Genomic DNA, 15,596 nt, shown 5'->3' with positions numbered 1-15,596 from the left:
GAAAAGTAACTGCTCATGTTTTGCAAATACATCACTCAATTTTGAAAAATTACACGGAACAAGATGTGTAATAAACTGGTTTAATTAGATAATTCATTTGATATACTTTAGTATATAAAAATTCTTCTCATATACAAAATAATACACACACGTAAGTAGAAAACCTGCTGAAACACCAGCATCCATATGCTACATCAGGCAAACAGATTCAGTATCATGAAAAGCACCAAAATATCGAGTGATTAAGTGCAAAGAAACCCTGCACTGAGCAACATCATGTCCCCAGTAAAGAACTTCTTTGCATCACTTGTCAGGTACTGGTTTCTGTGTGTTCATTGCCTCAGCAGTTCATTACATCTGCTCTCACAGGCTGTTTAAAAACCAGTGAAGTCATGGGTATGGTCATCCTGCATAACTGCCCCTTCTAACACACCAGGGATTCCAATAACCCACTAAAAGGATAACAACCATAACCAGAACCTTACTTCTCTGCAAATTCTCTTCTACTGTCTCTCTAAAGAGCACCTTCCATGATTTTTCCAGTTTAGGAATACACAGGTTTTCACCAATGAACAAAAACACTTCAGTGCAGAAGAGAGAACACAGAGAATGGGTCTGTTTATCTGCACTGCTTGGCATGAGTCATTCCTCTGCTGCAACTTTCTCTACCAGTTTCTGTGCTTGCAGTTATAAAGCAGTGGCTGGTTTTAATTATCAACAGGGAAGCACAGAAAGAGACACAATTTGCCTCCCTCTGAAGTGATTCAGAAGAAAAGAGATTAGAAAAAAATATGCTTAAACACTAGACAAGACATGAAATACAGTGGTTCACATTATTCCCTGCACCCTTCTTTCACAACAGTTTTCACATATATGTATTTGGGCTTGCTGCACAACAGCAAGTGTTTTATGCATAAGATATCATTATAAAAACTGAAAAGAGACAATTAGCATTTCTTGAGTTTAAAATAAGGTCCTTGGTAATTTTATTTTAGCTCTTTTGATAAGCAGAGAACTTACATTTCCCCACCTAAATTGGTAATGTGGATGAAATTTTAAGCTAGAACTAGAGAAAATGTGCAATTTTACCTTGGCTTTAGCAAGCCGTACATCTCTTATTCCCTTAGAGGAAACATTTCCCAGTTTGTACTAAAGATACTTTAGAAGAAATATTCAGAAAACAAATGGTATAAATGCTTTTCGATGCTTTGGGTAGGAGCTAAAGTTCTTCTGATAGAACTCATGACACAAAACTGCAGCCAGTGCCTGGTTAAAAAGAACATACATCACTACACACCACCATGTCACATTGTGAAGTCCAAGCGTGATGGACATAGATACATATATAAGGACCTCTGCAAAATAGTGAGGGCAAGAAACTCTCTCAAACCAGTCTCCAAAAGGTACACTGTGGTTCAGACTTACAACCTTTCCTGCAAGCAAACAGAAATTAATGGAGAAAAACATGCATTAAAAAAACCTCTCTTCTATTCACAATTACAGAACAACATGCTCATTAAAGTTATCACCATCATCACCTCCATCTGATCTGGCAGCTTTGTGCTTCCTAATGAAATAAGATGCCACCTCTGGCTGTTTGCACAGAGTAAGGAAACCTATTTTTAGCTCCCATGGAGACAAAAGTGAGGTCCTCAAGGAACAGCACAAGTCCTAAGTATTAGCATGTGTCTGCCCTTGGGGTACTAGAAGTTAGACCTTCATTTGAAGTTCTGCAGAACTATATATACTGACACACCCAACCCTCATTCAGCCATCTGATCTCTTTTCCAAATAGCCTCGTTCGATCTACTGAAAGTTTTCTAGAGAACACCACACTACAGGAACTGAAAAATACTCATGCTGTAAGATACTAGAAGCTATAGAAGCCTACTGAAACAAACAGGGAAAATTACCTAAGTAAATGATTGGCAGAAATGAAACATCTTACCCGATTTACTTTTTCTAAGATTAGCTAGAATCACAAGGCATCTGTGTTGGTGAAGAGAGGCCCAAATATACATTGTAACTCCTATGATGTGATACCAGCAGATCTGCACAGGAAATTCTTTTCCTGAAAAAGACGTTTCAATAATATCTGGCCAGGAAATACCTTCCCAAGCATCATCTCAAAACATTGCAGATATTTTTTAAATGTTATCACCATACAAAATTCTAGTAGGGGGCCTCTAATCCCTTGAAAGATGCTTTTAAATCCTGCATTCATTTAAATCCTTGGCTGGTAGTTCATTTCCTTTAGCCACTCTATACCAAAAATATCTTGGTTTTAATCCAGTGGCTTAAGGGACAGCATGATGTACAACTGGGGCAGAGGGGGAACATTTCACTGAGGAAAATATTTGTACATGTGAGGCACATAACTGATAGTCTAAGACCTGAATATTCAACACTGTAATTCTTATGACCCTAATTAAAGATGTTGCCATGGCTCAGGTCAACATGCAAGTACACAGCTGTTTGTTTTGTTCACTGTGAGATGTATGCATAGATACACCTACACACAATGTGTGCACACAGAGAGAGTAACCATTTATGCCTAAAAATATGTTAACTGTCTTAAGGATGATTCCCAATGTAGAAGCCAATGCACCATCTCTAAGAATCCACAAGATGTGAAAAGTATAAGACAGGTCCAGAAAGAAAAACGGTTTATCTACACAAAGATCTGAAGGTTCTTCAAATAAGATGACTGGATTAAACTAGAGCTGATGTGGCTGAAGTGATTAAAAGTTCTACTGAAGTTACATACTTTGTAGTGACTATCTAACAAAAATTAGTCATAAAAGTGCTACAGCCAGCTCATGGTTCATCCATGCTGGGGAACAGCAGCTCAATTGTAACAGTCAATGGAACGTTTTGTCAGAAACAACTAATTCAGATTTCTGCTGTATTAATAGAGACATTACAGTACTGAGAGAAATAAAAGCCTGACTGATGTAAAGCAGAGCAGTGGCGAGTTCTCAGTGGAAAACAAAGGATGTAGCTAAGACAGCCTTGCAGACTCACCTTACAGGAAAGCTTACAGCAAAAATCAAACCCCACTTTGAGACCTGAAGTTATGTAGTGACATTTGAGAAGTAGTACCTATTACTGTCCTTCATAAAAAAAGATATATTTCAATGCAAAACTGATTTGATCCTGAAATGTAATGATACTGAAAGTACTCACCTGAGATATCTTTCAGGAAACAACTGTGATGGTTAACATGCAAGTGTGTGTCAGTGTCTCTGTTTGTGTATAATGCTGGTTGGTTTATGTGATACATTGCAATGTAGTTACTTTGAACTATGCCAGTAACTATTTTTACGTGTCATCAGTTAACACACTTCTTCACACAAGCAGCCCTCTACAAAATCATTTGCCATGATGAAAACAAATGGGAGCAAAACTACTTCTTTGGTAATAATTAAGCAGGCACTTACCTTTCCTGACATTAGTAGGCACTTGACATAGCACAGTTGAGCCAATGGCAATGTAGTAAGCAAGTCCAAAGCAGTACTGCACAATATGAATGACACCATTAGAAAACACACTGGTCCAGAGGCATTCTGCAAGTCTTCGACAGCTATGCAGCCAAAGCAGCAGGAGAACCATGAACACAGAGAAGTGCTGGATATCTGCTTGCAGATAAGAAGTAGCATCTTTGAGACAGGTAGGAACAATTTAAACCTGAGAGTGGTTCAAAAGGGCTATTTTTTTCCCTCCCCACAGGAAAATTTTTCCCTCTTTAAATTAACAGAGCACTGGAGAGAAAAAACCTGTACATGTGAAGCACTCCTGACCACAAGATTACTTTGAGAAGGTGCTAATGCCCTTTCTGCTAAAATGACTCCTGAAACCCATCATGTCCATAAACTAGAATAATTTCTACCTTGAATAATGACAAAGGGACTTGGTATTCCAGGAAAGTCACTTGGAGCCTAGCTTAGAAACAGCTGATGAAGTAGCACTTGAAGAATACACAGGATGGTAGTGCAGCTTTCTCATATTTATATAGCTGCATCGTAATAGCTAGAATACTTGCCCGTGTCTTCACTCTGAGAATCTCTGCCAAGTGCATGGTGCATGTGCTGAATCCATGATGGGAGTGACCCTCCAAGGAACTCAGCTTGGAAAAGCCAAATCAGCAGAAAGCCGTTCCAGAGCACAGAAACCACATAAAAGTGAGTAAACCACCTGCAGGAACAAAAAGGGTCTTCATTAATGTTCTCATTGTTCCTCAGTTGGAAATGTAGCTGCAGGACATGCTTGCCTGATGGTCCACACATTAGTAAACAGAGAACCTGGGATACCAGTGGTACCAACCAGGAATAACCCTAACACCTTCTCCCAGCAAAATTCTGGCTGGAATAACTTCCAACTTAGCTTACCTTACTAACCAGAGCTGTACTAAAGAGGAGAAAGTATAAACCACACATTGCAAAGATGTTGCTCAATAGTTACAACTAATCATGATATGCGCAACTTTTTCTTCATAATTTACACCACTGAAAGCACATCCAAATTAATTTTTTGGGCATTTCCAGGCTGTTGTGCCTAGCAACACTCCTACTTTGCTCCTTTCCAGTGGAATCATTACATGATGTGTTAAACTCCTTAAGTGACAAATATAGACAGTAAAAGGCACCCAGAAGTAATTGCTCAGATGTACACAAAAAAAACCCCTTATCGTTGTGCAAATTAATAAAGTTCTGCAACAATCATGTAGAAAAAAATGGAGAAATCACTCATACCAGTGGGTGATTACAAGGCAAGACCATGTTGTTTTTAAGGAAAAGAATGCCCCAACCCCAAAAAGCGCTTATGAAAGCACATTATGCATTACTGAAATGGAAGAGCTTACTGTCAAGACAGGTGGTAACTGGATGAAGTTAAACAGTAAATGACATCCTGCTCAAACTAGGTAATCCTTTTGCTTTTAAAACTAAAAGTCTTTCTCAGTATGAATAAAAATCAGGATATGTGCCATGAGATGTTGATGGCCTTGTCTTGACAACTATTGGTACAAAACTAGGATATGAATGTAGAGTAAGAGAATAGTGTATTTTTCTGGAATACGCAAACTGTTCTTTTGTAGAAGTGTAAGGGTAAACCACTCTTGAAACCAAATAAAGTGACCACCTCCCAGAGCAGCTCAGATATCTCTCAACAGCAATATTGAGACCCAGTCAGAACCAATGAGGTAGAGAGCATCCCTGCATGCTCAAGAGTGCCTTGCTTATTAGAAGTTGGTAGCTCCTTCGAGACAATCACTTCTCCTCCTTGGTTCCTCCTCCTACCAAGCAGGGACAGCAACATTTGCTCTGCTGATTTGCAACAGAAGAAGTAACATTTAGCTCCTCTCCCTCATTTTCTGCTTGGAAGACAAACAGAACTTGTATATTGATAAAAACTCGTTGCTGCCTCCAAGTTTCAAGCCCTTTCCTGCTGTCCTGTTACTCAGTAGACTTCTATCTCATCACTCATCAGAGAAATTTCTCCACATGCGCTGCTTTTTGCTACCAGCACACAAAGAGCCCTGCCAGCTTAGCAGAGACAGGCCCTATGAGATTTCGCAATCCCAACTACACTGGCAGTGTATCTGACGTACAGAGCAATCCAGCACCCCAGTAAGTATATGTATCATCCCTTAAGGAGAGGAATGTTCACTGTTTTCCAAACCAACACAACATCTGACAAGATGGAATGGCAAGGCTGAAACAAGCCCAGGCCAGTGAAAACACTGCTTGTTTGGAAACAAGATGCAAACAAATGGAAACAGAAAATGCCTCAATGGTTATCTTTGGGATTATCTCAGCTAGCAGGGTTGCGGGTTCACTACTCAAGTAGAAGAACTCCTTTGCAGATGTTGAGAGCTCAAGACCAATTCCCTGAAAAAGTACATTCTTCAGACATCACCTTCCCTTGATGGGAAACTTCTGTTCAAGAAAGGTCAGCTCAATTGAGAATCTGCCTTAAGAATGCAGCACTTCACAGTATGCTGCAATTAAGATTAAACCTTATTTTTTACTAAGGGTATTCAGAACTTAAACACATCTCTTTAAGTTTCTGTAACTGACGCCTACTAACCAATATACTGCATTACAAACTTTCCATGAATAACATGCTGTGTCACAAATTTCCACCCGTCCCCACATTTGATCGGAAAGCTACCTACATGAAATGTGTCAGTGATAACAAGATTGTTACATTAGCATCCATCAGATCTTTTGGTTAAGTAGCCTCATAGGTCCTGTCCTGCTGGCCTTGCAAGATCCTGTCGTGCCTACACTCAAGTCAAATGCTAGCTCTAGTCATGAATTTCTGCTGATCAAAGATTATTAAATCCCAGTAACATATAAAAAGCTGTAAACTGTTTGGTTTTTTTCCAACCCCCATCTTTTCTCTCTTTCATCCTATGACATATTATGCATCTATTAAAAGATGTGTCTGGATAACACAACAGATCTTTGCCTTATCACTCAGGGTCGAGATTATTATGTTAACATACTATTATTAGTATTCTAAGGCATGTTTTAAAAAGAAATCTTGAAGGGAGAAGATGATGACTGAGAACAGGTTTAAGACAGGAAACCTGCAGTATACTTCCACAGTTACACTCAGGAATCCATATTCCCAGGTCCCAGTCTTGCAGGAAGGTTTGTTTTGCATATAATGCATGAGACTGGGATTCAAGGGGTTAGGCTTTTGTTCCAGTTTGGAATTTAGGGACTGTATAATCGCAGCCTCTATATAAATCCAGAGTAACACTTCTGCAAAATAAATGAGCCCAGAGGCAACTCTGTAAGAGCACACGATGCTATTTATAGTCTATCTTTTCAGCGGAATTACATGAAATGCACACGAGTTACTCCCATGCTGCTGGTGAACGGGGCACGCAGCAGCCAAGGTGTAAATGGCAGCCGCTCCTCACCTCACCTCTTCGGCACCTGAAGGAGGCGCAGCCAGGCCGGGTGCTGCCCGTAGCCGCCCTTCGTCTTCCCGTAGCGAATGAGATCCTGGAAGAGGCCGCACAGGCCGCCGCCGCTGCCCCCGGTCAGCCAAGCTGGGGCCCGCCTCAGCAGCACCAGCGCCGCCAGGAAGGCGGCGGCCAGCAGGCTCCACGCGGCGCCCAGCACCGCCGGCATGGCCCCAGACCCGGCCATGGCCCCACTGCGCTCCGCCCACCGCTGCGGAGGGAGGCCGGAGCCTGGCGGCGGCGGCGGCACTTCTGCTTCCTCTTGCTAATGGGGGAACCGCGTCCCGCCAGCCGGGGGCGATGGGGGCCTGCGGATCGAAGGGACCTGCAGGGGAGGAGCGGGTGTCGCCGTGCTCCGTCCCTGCAGCTGCCGCCCGGGGCCGCGCGGCGGCGCTGTGTGAATGACATTACCGTGTGCGTTTGCGCTGTCTCCATCACAGCTTCCCGGTTGGGTTCAGAGCCGGGTAAAAAGCTGTCGCAGGTTTAACAGCGCTGCGGAGAGAAAAACGTACGAGTTAGGCCTGTCCCCCTGCGGCTGCCTGTAATCTCACCGAGTTCCCGCTTCAAGACTTCTCTCAGTTGCATGCCACCTGTCAGCCACCTCATTCATGTCACATATATTTGGGTCCCATATTCAGAATTTTACTCTAAAAATATTACAGGTTTTGTCATTAAAAGAAAGTCTTTCTTTGCTTCTCTTTTGAAACCAAGAAGCCGAACTGGCTTGGCACTAGAGGGAGTCGGTTCCCTCTTGACCCCGTGCAAGTCAACTCTTCGCCTCCCTAAGAGAAACCCCAGTATTACAGGGCAGGCGTTCAGGTGTTGTTTGTCTGACCAGGTATTAGTGAGTCGCTTATCTGACTCGCTGCATCCAAGATACTGAAGGCGTTTCAAACTTGTCGTAATATATGTAGGAAAAGTAATGTTATTTTGGCATGTATGACAGTTAATCCATGCTGTCAGTGGATCCTGCAGAGCAGCACGTGCTCATCCAGAGCACCATGATATCACTAACATTGCTTTGGGAAAAAAATCATTGGAGTTTGCATTTTCTGCTAAAGCATGTGTTGGTAGCTTTCCAGTTTTATCTGTGTAATGAGTTATGATAAATATTTTCAAGTCACTATCATTTATGTCAAGGTTTGAAGCTCAGTTGAATTCTCTTGTCAGTTCAGTATAGCTGAATCCTAAATCTGATTCAGGTATTTAATGGGTAATTGGTTTGGGTAATTAGCAGGAGATGAAAACAAGTGGGTGGACATTGTTGAGGAATGGGAGGGAGGAGCAGGAGATGTGCAGGTGATCCCACAGCTGGTGAAGGAACGCATGCCTGGGTGGAAGTGTGTTGCCATCACTGCTTGCCAGCCTCACACCCAGCGCTCTGCCATGGCCCTGCCCTTGTCCAGGGGAGCACACAGGCAGGTGCTCATTTCTGCGTCCCACACAGACACATTTGAAAGTGTTGCTGTAGTGACTGCTCTGGACAGAGCAGCCTGTGTGTAAGCAGGGAGCACCCACCTCTACTGGTGGCATGAGAGCCCCCTGCGACAGCCCACGTGTCCCAGCAGCAATGTGCTTCAGCAGGTCTGGACTGGAGGCACCACGTCCCCTTGTGCTGCACATTCACTACAGCCAGAGGCTGTGCACTCTTGCAGTGTGTCTCTCTGAATTACAGATGTACCTCCTTCTTTTCAGCCTCAGATCCCCTCTGAAAAATGAAGGAGATGCACTGCAGCCTTGTCTCTGCAGGCTGGTCTTTTAGTGGCTTTCACAAGACAAGACAAGACAAGACAATGGGGAGCAACAGTCTGGCTTATCAGGAGGATCCTTCCTTTGTCTGAACAGCTGACTTTTAAAGCTTAAAATAGCTTTTCTCAGCAATTGTGGTGGCCATGCATGTTTACGGCATGGCCCTGCAGCATACTGAGCAGGTGCTTGGCTTCTATTGTACCCAAGTTACATTTTTCTGTGCAGTTTGAGCTTTGGGGATGCTTATAAAGTAGAGGATAAGGAATGTGGCTGTTACAGTACTAATGAGACAGTGGAGACCAGAGGGCCTACAGGCATGCTGCTAGGGAATGGAGCTGATGAATGGCAGCAGGACAGTCAACTGCACCCAGAGAAAGGCAGTGCATCATGCCGTGTTCCCCTTCAGGGTGACAGTACCCATTTTTTTGGCACTTTGGCGATCTCCTAAATTTAACTAACCCAAAGCCTCAGAAGTACAGTTCTCATGGAGGTCACTGAACAAGCAAACGTTTAATATCAAATAGTCTTCCATCAATTAACCTATATTTAAAGAAAATTAACCTTTATTTTAGGAATAGAGAACAGGTGTGGGTCTGTAGCACATGGGAGGATCAAGCCACTAATTCTGTGTGGCACCCTGTGAAGCCAAGCAAAGAGGGATTTAGAAGGCTGTAGCCAAGACTTGGTTTGAACTCTACCAGAATATACAGGTGGGAATGGAGAGGGATTAGTGTCTGAGGAAAACTACAGCTGTAATAGACAGAACAGGCACCTTTTAATATCTTATTCCTTGGCTTCAGCACTGCTGCCACATAGGGTTTCTTTTGGGGCAGGTAAGAGCCACAGCATGAATACCATGCCTGTACACCAACCCATGGCAGCGTCGGTTGTACGGCAGCGTAAGGATGAGGAAAGCACTGTGGGCCACAATGTTTTAGTGAACACTTGCCCCCAAATTGCTCCAACCTACAAGAGAGCTGCAGACCCATCAGCAGCACTCCCCCAAGCTCTATAGTGTCCCTGTAAGTTATCATCACCTCTGTAGTTAGCACAGTGAGCCATAAGTTGTAGGTGGCAGATTTAATGCTGAGGGAAAGATGGTGACTATTTATGCACCAATCCTTCCTTTGGTTGTGGATGCTGGTTCTTCTCTGGTTATAATGCAGATCAGTTTTAAGTTACACGGGCAGATGTTAGACCTCAGGTGGATCATTCAGAAAAGCTGTTTATCAGCAGAGGGTGTGAAGTTGCTTGACTAAGTCCTGGCTGCACAGTTGGTGCTTCCTGGACACCCAAGGCACCGTGCCCCTACCAGCTGGCTGCAGCAGTGCAAGGAAGCAGGATCCGACCTCTAGATGTGGTCAGTTTGTCATCTTTCCTCAAAGTTCAGATAATGGGAGGAAGAAGGGAAAGAATACGGCTGTGAGGCTGGGAAATGATTTGAAGGGGAGAGGATTCAGCAGTTGGTTGTGTTAAATATAGCTTCTATATTTATATTTGCAGGTTATGCTAAGGAGAAGATGCAAGTTGAAAGCTCCACTTCTCATAATAGTGCGTATTTTTTTGCACAGCCGTAAAACCCCTCTGGGGTCTTTTTCCCCAGAGCTGTACATCTGTGGCACGGCATATCCCCGTTTTCCATAATGGTTTTCCCGCTTTCTAGGCGAATAGTTCCCTCTAGGTGGCACCAGCACCCTTCGGTTCCCCCGGAGCCCGCCCGCCTTGCGCTGGGCTCCGGCTGCCCGAGCATCCTTTTTGAGCATTCTCCCACCAGTAAACTCTGCGGGGCTCTCTCTTCAGTCCTTTCTGGTGTTAGCTGTTTGTAGTAGATGATATACGCATAGCATTTGTAGGCTTTGTAATTTGGCAACTGCAAACGTTTATGAGCTCAATTGTCCTTCCTGGTGAAGATAATCACGATTGAAAGAGAATCTTAAGGGATCCAGAATAAAAAAGGGTATAAATTATTTACAATCCTGAATCTGGAGATGGTTTGGTGAAAGTCACGCGAAGAGATTTTCACTGAGAAAAAAAAAACCTTCACTTTTTCACAAAGGTCTGGCCCATGCAAAGGAGTTATCTGTAAAATATAACTGCTTTGTATTGCTGCCTGTTAAAGGAGACCTACCCAGCCAGTTTCTAGGCTGCTGTGAGACATCATTTACACCAAAACTTGTTCACCAAGGAGAATGGAGAGACAGCCTGAAAAGATGTTGTACAAAAGGTGGGAAGGAGGGTCAAGGCTTGGCTGAACCACGTAGAGAATGCTGGAGACAGCAGACAAGAGGTCAGATCTGTGTATGAGAATGCTGGACTTGTGGGGGCCTCTATGTCCACACCAGACCATAATATGTGATAGCATTTTGTGAAATACCTGTGGGGGTGGGAGAGCAAAGGTCTGCTTTGCAGATTTCCAACTCAGACCATCATATTTTTCAAAAGAATTTGTCTGTGTAAGGGACAAAAACCAGCATCATTTAATGGCCAACCCATAGCAGATTTCACCGCAACTCTGGACTTAATAAATTTAACCACTGATTTTATGTAGTGATTTTGTTTTTGGTTTTTTTTTTTTTTTTTTTTACTTTATAGGGGAGAATAGTGAATTATTCAGTTAGTCAGATAAATTTTGCTGATTGCTTTTTTCATGCTTTTTTTGCCAATGAAGATCTCAGTTTGCTAACGGAGCCCAAAATGTCTACAGGTGGGTTTCTTGGTAATCTCTGTGAGACAGGATTCGATATGAATTTAGCACAAGAGCAACCTTGAAAGTACAAATAGTGGCCATGGTCCTTCAGACCTTTATGAAAATGCTTAAAGCCAATATGGGTGAGGATCCCAAGACATACTTGGTTATGGGGCATGATAATCTATGTTAATAAGTTGGTTGGTACCATCAGGTCTAGAAACTTTAATTATTAAAACATTACCTGATTCAGCTAATTAGCATAATGGAGTAAAGTCACTCACTTCTGTGATTTGTGGGAAAACAAACCAAGAAAGCCGACAGATTGCTACATTTTGAAGTTTAAAATACTAGCCTGTGCTCTATTGGTTTTAATCATTGGAAGATAATACTGAGATACTGGGGCCAAGAAAACATAAATCACAGAGTACAGAAAAAGAGCACTTAGAGATTTGAGAAACTTGCACTGAAATGCACTTCCCACCATTCAAGAATCACTACATACCCTTGGCTTTTAAATTAGAAAATGTGAGTGTTTCCAGTAGCTGACAGAAAGCAGGAATTACTCTCTGATAAGATGAGAGCTCCTGTGTGGGTTTGGTGCAGTGCTCCTGGGGTAAAGAGTTATGTTTGCATAGCTCTTAAAATATAATTCATATACATGAATTCCTAGACTTCAAGGTGTGACTTCTACCTCTACTAGAGCCATGATGCTAAAATACTTGATTTATTCACAATTCAGCTATGTTGTTTACTGCATTTTCACTGATCGCAGCTAGCAGGTATTTTGCTGACATAACTGACTTGGAATCTGAGACAGTTTGGAGTTTCACCCTGAGAATAAAAGCAGCTTTATTGCAGCTTCCATTATATGGTATTGATCGTGGGCTGGTCACTTGCTATGAAGGCTAAATCTGAGAAAGTTTTTGTTTGTTATATGGACCTACATTTGGATCTAAAAAAACCCTATCATTATCTAAAGAAGTTTGTGATGGAGAAAACTACCTAAAGCTCATAATTACCACCTGAATTATTTTGATTTGCAGAATAGCTTAATAAAAAATGAATACACCTTTACTGAAGATTATAGGTAAGTTATGGTTAAAATGAGAGCAGAGAAGATGACTTAAAATTCTCAGGGATGAATCATCAAGGCCTTTTGTCAGAGGGCACTGGTCCATGATACAACCCCAGGTTTTGGCAGGAGCAGAATTCAGACCCTTAATGGTAGCAAATAATTATCTGACTCTATACCAAAATCCTCAAAGGACGTACTCATCTGTCTCCATCTTCTGTATATTGCTTTACATTATTTTAGAAATATTTTAGAGCATATTTGCTTGCAAAATGATCAGGGTGTTCCTGGAATAGACAGTCTGTATTCAAGCATGAGTTGAAAAGGAAAGATTTCTCCCTGAGGTTCCTATTGAAACTTTCAGACTCAAATACAAGAGTTGAGAGTTCAGGGGCACTGATTGCCTGCCATAGGAGAAAGACCAGTGCTGATAACAGCCATGGAGGGCATTTAGTTTTAACAGAGCTATCAGCTGAAGAGGGAAAGTTCTAAGTAAACTTGGCAGGCATTGAGAAAGGCAATATCAACATCTATAGCTCACAAATGGGAAGGGTGAAAATTTCCTCAAGGAAACAAAGGCTGTTTGTATGCCACTTTATGCACTCCATGGAAATAGACAGCATTAGTGGCCTTTTCATATGCTCTCTGTGAACGAAAAGTATTTTCTTGCTGGTACCTGTTTCATGAGAATCAGCTGGGAAACACAGGGGAGTTTGGGGCATAGCTGCTGTTCTCTGGGGCAAGTTGTTCCAGGATGATGAAAGGTGCTTCAAAACTATCTGAAGAGAAATACTTTGCACCATGTCTGTGGACCATTCTGTGTCTCCTTTCCATTTTGAGGTTCCTTTTCATTCAGAGGGCCAGCCTGAAAGCATGACCTGTGTGTGGCTGAACTCCAGATCAGCCAACCTGTAACATGTATTTGTATGGCCAATAGCTTACTTGCCTTACACAGCCTGGAGAAGCTCTACAGTGGCTGTTGTAAAGAGCCTACAGATGGTCCACAGAAGTCATGGAGAGCATGGTTCAGGCAATTGCTCTTCTGTCACTCATTAGCTAAAGGAGTAATTCACAACAGCAAGGACTGAAAACTACCTTATTTCTTAAAATGTGTTGTAGAATAATCTTAGCTGTGAATTAGCTCTTTATTATGTAGAACTTGTGTTCCAATTATGAGATTTCACCTGCCATGGAGAGAAGAAAAATAAAAAATCCTCAAGTGTTGGTGTTCCTAGAGACAGGAAGATTCAAGATGTGACCACAAATCTGGTCACATCTCAAATATCCATATAGCCCCATTTGGAAAGAAGAGAATCCCAATTTTGTATTGCAGTGTTGTGAACACAGGGAATTCTGAATGCAACTGAGTTTGTTTCAGATACACAGTCTATACATGGAATCCTGCAGCAGGACATTTATCATGGGCTATGAGTAACAAAATCACCTTCTTGAATGGGCATCAACTAAAGTGGATACCCCTCCTTGGTATGGGAGGCTAAGTAAAGTGTCTATGTTCCAGAGATACTGACTACTTCAACAAGGCAAATGCTAGGTTTGAAAATACCAGGCTACTGCCCTCTCCCAGAATGCTGATGTGTATTTTTTTCCATATGTTGTCAGTGTTTTGCTGAGTTGTACCAAAATATGAAGACATAGGCTTAATTCATGTATCTGCTCATACTTCCCAGTGATCCTGCCTTGGGAAAGATATAGCAGCTCAATGAACCCTTACTGTCCATGACCTGTGACTAGAAAGAAATTCAAGTTTTCAACTACTAAGTACAATTAACAGCTGTAGAAACAGCTGTAGAAAATCATTTGTGTTGCTAAACTTAAACATGTCACAGGGGAAATGAAAGCTGTTTATGAATATTCATTCTTTTTTCTCCATTTATCCTTATTGTATAAATATCATTCTGGTAAATTAACTCTTCCTGATTAACTCAGTGCAATATCAGAAAGATAATTTAACATCTTTGTTTCCTTATTAATATAAGTATTCACACATTGCTATAAAGGGCAAAAAGGTGGTAGCACAGATAACATGTAAGGTCTGTGCTAGAAGTATATGGTTTGTACTTCAAACTGCTAAGTTGTCTTAGCAGGACTTGATCCTAAATATATCTGAGCTCAAGCTTTCAGTCTGAGGTTGGAAATTAGACAAACTAGTGCTGGCTTTGCAGTATTTCCAAATGCAGTTGCAAGAGAATGTGATTTTATGCAAAAGAAATAAATTTTATCAGTATCTTTTGGTTACAAATCCCAGTCTAGTTCTGAATGAAACCAGGAGTGCGAAGGGAGTTAGCTCCACTTTACCTCACACATCTTCTTTTATTCTGGCAAACCCTTACTTTGCTGTGTACTTCTTCCCTTGCTGGCATATGCTTAATTTTCCATAGTCCTTTTTGTCAGCTGTTTGATGAATTTTTACCTCAGCTTGCTTTTCTAATTGATTTTTTCTTTTTGTAGTATTAGTTTTTTAAAGGAATTTTTTTCCCCCCAGTGTACTTTGTGACAGAAAATCTCTAGCAAATATTTAGCAGGAAGGTGTTACATTAGTAGTTTTAGCCATAAATATTTATTAGAGGCTTAACACTACAAAACCCAGTAGAATTGTGATAAATATTGACTACAGCTGGGAGAAAGAGTGCCTGAAGTGCACTGCATGCTGCAAGCACATTCAGATGCAGCTAATCAGTGATAAATACCTAGTAGGAGAGCTGAGTTTTCCTTGCCTACCAGATCTGTCATGTGCAGGATGGCACAGGATTAGCTCCTGATCTGAGGCACAGAATTAACAGGCGAATCTTTTCAAATGGCAATTATTTATTTTCTGGGCAAAATAATGAGAAAAAGAAAAAGTCTGGAATTGGCAAAGCAAATCAAAGGTCATCCACAAGTTAATTACTTGTAGTGCCTTACCTACAGATTTGCACTGACACAGGCTGCTCTGTGGCTCTCTGAACTAGAGGCTAGAAAAATAAACGGTTTATGAGCGGGTAGATATGATTGAGGCGTGTGGGGTCTCTGACGATAAATAATCTCAGCCCTTGTGTTCAGATACTGTAAGCAGCTTTGGCTAATGTCACGACTTACTTGCCAGATTCATT

The 15,596-nt window shown here is 41.8% G+C and overlaps 1 protein-coding gene across 2 annotated transcripts; it reads right to left on the bottom strand.

Moving 5' to 3' along the window:
• Window positions 1-83: 83 nt before the first annotated feature.
• On the bottom strand, window positions 84-7,310 carry SRD5A3 (steroid 5 alpha-reductase 3). 2 transcript variants are annotated; one of them, XM_031048920.2, is made up of 5 exons: window positions 6,937-7,310; window positions 4,043-4,194; window positions 3,441-3,635; window positions 1,949-2,071; window positions 84-1,433 (listed from the first exon to the last, which is right to left on the bottom strand). In XM_031048920.2, exons 1-5 carry the CDS (start codon window positions 7,161-7,163, stop codon window positions 1,174-1,176), a joined length of 957 nt encoding a protein of 318 aa, XP_030904780.2. In that variant the 5' UTR covers window positions 7,164-7,310; the 3' UTR covers window positions 84-1,173. The 2 variants fall into 2 exon arrangements, with proteins under 2 accessions (XP_030904780.2, XP_033920556.1); XM_034064665.1 differs by lacking the exon at window positions 1,949-2,071.
• Between the last annotated feature and the right edge of the window lie 8,286 nt (window positions 7,311-15,596).

Source organism: Melopsittacus undulatus, chromosome 7 (genome assembly GCF_012275295.1).
Source record: "Melopsittacus undulatus isolate bMelUnd1 chromosome 7, bMelUnd1.mat.Z, whole genome shotgun sequence".
NCBI lineage: Eukaryota > Metazoa > Chordata > Aves > Psittaciformes > Psittaculidae > Melopsittacus > Melopsittacus undulatus.
Note: the sequence above shows the minus strand (reverse complement) of the source record. Positions and strands in the feature narration are given on the sequence as shown.

Coding starts and splice junctions, on each gene's coding strand:
- SRD5A3 (XM_031048920.2), bottom strand. CDS start 7,163: ATGGCCGGGTCTGGGGCCATGCCGGCGGTGCTGGGCGCCGCGTGGAGC. Junction 3,636..4,042: donor TTCTCAGAGTGAAGACACGG/GCAAGTATTCTA, acceptor ATCTGCAAGCAG/ATATCCAGCACTTCTCTGTG. Junction 1,434..1,948: donor TCTTAGAAAAAGTAAATCGG/GTAAGATGTTTC, acceptor GTTTGCTTGCAG/GAAAGGTTGTAAGTCTGAAC.